This window comes from Nicotiana tabacum, chromosome 7, assembly GCF_000715075.1.
Source record: "Nicotiana tabacum cultivar K326 chromosome 7, ASM71507v2, whole genome shotgun sequence".
Taxonomy (NCBI): Eukaryota; Viridiplantae; Streptophyta; class Magnoliopsida; order Solanales; family Solanaceae; genus Nicotiana; species Nicotiana tabacum.
In genome coordinates this window covers 173,194,165-173,200,164 of record NC_134086.1, presented here as the reverse complement: position 1 = coordinate 173,200,164, position 6,000 = coordinate 173,194,165, and the positions used below count along the sequence as shown (strand labels likewise).

Below are 6,000 nucleotides of genomic sequence, written 5' to 3'. Positions count from 1 at the left end.
CCTCTATTCCTCCACGATCAAATCATAATATTTTCAAGATCAACAACTTTCCTTTGGAAAGTATTCCTTTCACGAATAAGAGCTTCTTTTTTATTCTTTAAACTACATATGAGACTTGCAACTCTCATAGGAAAGTCTTCATCCTGCAATTTCTCATTAGCAACAAGTCCATAGTGGCACCTTCTATTATTTAGATATGCGCCTACATGTATTAATTTGATCATTTATACCCCTGTACTATATAATCATGAGCAAATTTGCCCTCATATATGTGAAACATGGGGTAAAGTAAAAGGGATGGGGGTGGGGGAGTGGTGGGGGTATGAAAAAGACTTGGGGGAATGGATATTTTTAAATGCCACGTGGATTTAAAAAATGAAAAATATAATTTTTGAGATTTAAAAATTCTCTGAAAACTGATTCGTTAGTGGCGAAGGGTAAAGATGATGCCAATTGGTCATGGCAGGGCAATATTACCACAAACTATAAACGGAGGATATAATTGTTCAATTTCGTATAGTACAAGGACTGGTTTGGCCCTTCTCGATTGTAATTATGATAATAATTGGTGATCGCTAAAAAGGAATTGTATTAAAAACTTTAAGTAATAAATAATATTCTAAATGTCAGCAATCTTTTGTGTTAAGCAAATTGATGTCTTTGTCATAATGGAGTTTCTAACTTTTTGTCAAAAGGTACAAAAAAATGATCATGAAAAGAATTTTATCGTAGTCTCACTTCTTGGACCTGTAAAATGGCAGGTCTTAGTATGAAAAATGAAAAAGAATTAAACTTTGGATCCTTTATAAATCAACCTTTCACTTACCTTTTCCTTTTTCACTGAAGGGTTTTGAACAAAACCACAACAGTCCCTTAGACTCTTTTACCTGTCTGATTCCCGCAGCTTTAGTATTTGTCAATCAGTCACTACAGGCTGGAACCGCAGAACAATGTGCATATTTCAAGCTCAAATTCTCCACTTTTTCCCCTGAATATGGCTATCCTTCAAGCTCCACTTTTTTTGCTGTGATGAGTGTCATTTCCAGAAAAGGTATTTGGGTTTATCTGTTTTTTATTTCTATTTTGTGGGGTTCTTGAATTCTCAAGGTATCTTCTTGTTTATTGCATTAATGTATATGGTGAGCTGTTTTTTTTTTTTTTTTTTGGGAAAAAATTGTCGTTTTGGGCTTCTTTTGCAAATCTGATCTACTTGCATCCGAGATTCATCAGCTCAGTATAGTTAAGTTTTCTGTTCAGATCCAACTATGGTTCTTTAACAAAAATTGACAATGAGTAACCCCATCATGCTTGTTTGCCTCGTGGAATTACTGCAAATTGCTGAACGCATGAGCTCCTCCCCCCCCCCCCCCCACACACACACACACAACCACCACCACTATCCAATGAACTCTCTTTGTCACCAAGCTCTTTTTTCTTGTTAAGTTGGTGTTAAATTAGAAATAGTTCTTCACTTATAGTATGGTGCTCTCCTTTCTGATTTTTTTTTATGACTGGTGGTGGTGTCCGGGCCAGCTTATCCCTCTCCTAAAACAGTGTTACAAATTGCTGAATGCAATGTACTTATTAAGCCCTTACCTTTGAGCAGTATTGAGGTGCATAGATTCATCTGACCTATTTGATAATTAAGTCCTTTAGTATAGCTCTGCCTCGAGAATTTTATTTCTCCTTCTCTGAAACTGCAGAGGCTGAATCCTAAACATAGATTTGAAAAGGTTCACGATCTGGTTCTGTGTTTCGGAGTAGGACTTGCTATCCCTCTTTGAAGGTGACTGGTTTCAACTCTATTTATTGTTTTTTGAGTTTCTTGTCCATTATATCCTAAGATATCTCATCTTTAAAGGTAATTCGTTTAGAAGTTAACTTTTCATAGATCTAAGTTCTGTAATATGTCATTTTACTAGTATATGAATTGGACATCTCAAACTGAGTAAAATGCAGCTAGCCTTTAACCAAGTTGAGACTACTACAACAACAACATACCCAGTATAATCCCACAAGTGGGGTATGGGGGCATTCCTCATTGACGTCGGCGACGCATGAGCATGCACGACCATGTCCAAGACGAGCACGACTATCACTTTAACCAACTTGAGACTCAATTACTATATCTTTTGAAAATGCTGTAGTAAACACTTTCAAATATCACATGTGTCATGTTGTCAAGTAGCATGAATAACGATGACCCCAACATTAGAAGTTTGTAAAGAATACGTTAATCAATTAGGAAGTCTTTTGGCACAGCAAACCTTGTTTTTAGTTCCATCAGTTCCACAACCATACCACCAGAATTCATCCTCTGAAGCCTTCAACAAATTTTTCGGTGAACTTGCCCATCTACCTTTTCTATGTCTAATTTGAACCTGATTCACCACTTTATCTTCCCAAGGATCATGAATGCGGGCATATTTTAGCTCCAAAAAAGAAGGAAGAAGATATTTATGGAACATTTGTGTGTCAATTTTGTGGATATGCACATCTTATGTTGGCTGAACTAGAAGTAGTTGACACTTGATTTTCTTTGTTGCAGGTAGAAACTAGGTATTGAAGCATTCCTAGTTTTGCCTTGAACATGAAATCAAAATTAAAGAATGGCTTATGTTCTGTGGTGCCTCTTCATTTACAAGGTGAATCTGCAACACGTTTTTGCATGTTCCCCAAAGTGAAGTCAGCTTGCTGTAGTCCAGGCAACACAGCTGTTTACCTTAATGTATACGACTTGACACCCGTTAATGGCTATTTCTACTGGGCAGGCATAGGTGTCTTCCATACAGGGGTGGAAGGTGAGTTCACGCTTAATTTCTTATATGTATGTTTTTGAAATCAAAACCTTATTCTGGTCTTGCTTCTAGGACATTTATCTGTTCTTGTTTGGAGCATCTATTCTATGTTAATTTCTCGTTGGCCTAAAAACTGTGCTAGAGCCATCCCTGGCAAACTCAGAATCTTAAATGGTTATCAAAATTTAGAGCAACAACAAAAGTATTAGTGATAATGACGAGTGAAAACAACAGAAGTGGTAGCTCACTGCAACTCTCTCTCTTGTGTGTGTGCACGCGCATAGCATGTGTTTATCACATTGATTACACACACTGACAATTAAGATAAACACTGATGAAATAATGGCATGACAATTATAGTGATGATATTACAATAGAATTAAGTTATTGCATGTCATAGAGTCAAAGCTGAAACATACTCCTCTCAATAAAGGGGAAAACATGGTGTTGGATCCATAATTTATGAAAGGCTGAAAAAGTTCAGTGCAACGCTTTAAATTCATTAGTCATTTGATTTTGAGGTGCTTCAGTTTTCAAAAATTCGCTGGAACGTTGGGTTGACCTTGGTCTTTGGCATACATATCATGCTCAAAAACCGACATAGGAAGAATCAATTACTTATTGAAAAAATAATAGAAGACATACATAGGGAGAATGCATCTAGCCATATGTTGTATAGCACTGCAAAAAATTGGAGTATTAGTTATCTAGGAAGTTCAAATTTGATTTGTTTTTTCCTTGAGATGATGAGGCAACAGTATTTTCTGGTACAAATATTTTCTCAAATGCTCTATATAAATGAAATATTATATTTTTTCAAATGCTTTTATCATATGTGCAGTTCATGGTGTTGAATATGCTTTCGGAGCACATGACTATCCAACAAGTGGTGTCTTTGAGCTTGAACCTCGTCAGTGCCCTGGCTTTAAATTCAGAAAGTCGGTGTTCATAGGAACAACATATTTGGATCCTATCCAGCTTAGAGAATTCATTGAGCGCCAATCAGTAAACTACAATGGTGACTCATATCATTTAATTGCCAAGAACTGTAATCATTTCTCCGATGATATCTGTTACAGGTTGACTGGGAAGCGGATACCTAAATGGGTGAACCGGCTAGCAAGAGTAGGTTCGTTGTGCAATTGCATTCTTCCGGAAGCCCTCAAATACTTCTCAATAATCAAATGCTTAATAAAACTATATATTTCTTGTCTTCTAAAGTAAAACGAACTTTTTTTGGGGGTATTCCTATAGGTTCGTTGTGCAATTGCATTCTTCCGGAAGCCCTCAAAACTTCCACGGTACAACATGGCACAAATGTGCAAAACTATGACAGTGAGAAGAGGAAACTAAGAAGCTCTTTCAATTGTTTGTCTTCAATCTCAATGCGTCAAGGTGAGAGAGAAGTATCAATGTCATCGCTGTTCTTGCACTCTCACTATAAAGGCTGCCTTCCACCTTGGGAATCCAAAAAATCTAGAAGCAGGTCTTTGAAGGAAGGATAAGGTCTTTGTTATTCTCTATATGCACATCCATTGTGAATACTAACATAATATTACTACGTATTGCCATCTGTGAGTGTGTTGAATGGCAAAGTCGCACATAGTGCTTGTTGGCTGAGATTTCATTTGGCTTGCCGGTGTTGATTTTTGCCATTCTCTGAGTTCAAATTCTGGTGTTACAAGTTCTGCTATCCAGTTCACATTTTCATCCTGCTGGAAGATCACATCGCTACGTCAGCATCTTGAGTCACAGAAATGTATTTGTTTGTTAGTTCTCAGCCACTTTCTTATTTGATACTGAAAACAGAGAGGTTCTTGTTTTTTCTCGTGTAGAAATGTAGGAGCAATTTGCAAATCTTTTTCTTACTCTTGGATTTTGTAGCTTATTATCACTGCAACATGAACTATACTGGGAAGACACAACTGAGAGACTAGCTTATTTTGAGCTTGAAAAAATTAAGTGGTTACTCTTTCAGTTTCTAGTAAATTGATCATTATAACCTTGTATATCCCTAGTAAATTGGCTATACTTGACTGGGTATATCTCGCCGATGTAGCGAGATTTTGATGCATGTCTAGACAGGGACAACAAGAAGCCCAGTAATTTCCGACAAGTGGGGTCTGGGTCTAAGGTCACATAAGAATTCTAAAATATGTGATCACATAAGATAAAGAAGATTATGTGAAGACTGCAACTACAGCGTCTATGCCCTGTAATGTACAGCTATTTTAAGTGTTTCCAATTATAAGAGGAAAGACATATGGCCAGCTAAAGTTAATTAAAGGACTATCAATTTGATGTAGAACATGTGCTACAAGTTCATCATACTCTAAAACGTTAGCTGTCTTCAAATAAGCGTATCAAAACAAAATATTTGAAATTCTGTTCTATTCAGCATGAGTGATTGCTGATCTTATTATCGCAACCATTTAAGCTGGCAACTGGCAACTTGGTCGTAGGCTCATAATAGGAAATACTTAGTTGTTATCGTTTTCGACCCTTTATGATGCCCTTTCGCTGTAAGAATTCTGAAATATTTGACTCAGTTATATGTAGTTAATTGTTTACTAATAATCATTGCACAGTTGGTCTTGGACCAATTAAGAGAAGAGGATTGCACTGAGTTAACGGACAACTTGGTCCAACTTAAGTCTAATTTGGATATTGATGCATAATTAATTGATCCATTACATTTCAAAAATTAAAAGAATATTCAGTTAACTAAAGATGGATGGAGCCTTGGAAAATACTGACATCCTGCACTATAGTCCTCAAGCGCTCACGAATTCATAATTTAGACGTTTTGAGTTCGACTTTGAGAGAGTATTGTTTTAATTATATAACACTTTTAGGGCTCGTTTGGTACGAGAGATAAGGAACAATTAATCCCGAGATTAAATTTACGAAGAGTTTATCCCATGTTTGGTTGGGAGAAAATTATGATATAATTAATCCCGGGATTACTTATCCCGGAATTGTAGTATTTTTTATCCCCATGAAAAGGTGGAATAACTTATCCGGGGATAACTAATCCCAGGATAATTAATCCTGAGGTAACTTATTTCCAACCAAACGACCCCTTAGAGCATATATATAGAGTTGGGCCTCAAAACAAGTGCCAAATAAGGTAATTATATGTCGGGGTATTATTATTTTACCCCGCGCCATAAATTATTTACATTTGGTAGCGTATCAAATA

The 6,000-nt window shown here is 36.5% G+C and overlaps 1 protein-coding gene across 2 annotated transcripts; it reads left to right on the top strand.

Annotated features, from left to right (window-relative positions):
- The first annotated feature begins 720 nt into the window (after positions 1-720).
- LOC107805872 (deSI-like protein At4g17486) lies at positions 721-4,805 on the top strand. 2 transcript variants are annotated; one of them, XM_075218155.1, is made up of 5 exons: positions 721-1,051; positions 1,704-1,786; positions 2,549-2,801; positions 3,640-3,927; positions 4,053-4,805. In XM_075218155.1, the coding sequence occupies exons 3-5, from the start codon at positions 2,591-2,593 to the stop codon at positions 4,301-4,303; spliced, it is 750 nt and encodes a 249-aa protein (XP_075074256.1). In that variant the 5' UTR covers positions 721-1,051; positions 1,704-1,786; positions 2,549-2,590; the 3' UTR covers positions 4,304-4,805. The 2 variants fall into 2 exon arrangements, with proteins under 2 accessions (XP_075074256.1, XP_075074255.1); XM_075218154.1 differs by lacking the exon at positions 1,704-1,786 and having other exon boundaries at positions 722-1,051.
- Positions 4,806-6,000: the final 1,195 nt, after the last annotated feature.

Bases quoted from the DNA above. Each gene is read 5' to 3' on its own strand.
- LOC107805872 (XM_075218155.1), top strand. From the start codon at position 2,591: ATGAAATCAAAATTAAAGAATGGCTTATGTTCTGTGGTGCCTCTTCAT. The intron at 2,802-3,639 runs GTGAGTTCACGC...TCATATGTGCAG, and splicing joins CTTCCATACAGGGGTGGAAG to TTCATGGTGTTGAATATGCT. The intron at 3,928-4,052 runs GTTCGTTGTGCA...GTATTCCTATAG, and splicing joins GAACCGGCTAGCAAGAGTAG to GTTCGTTGTGCAATTGCATT.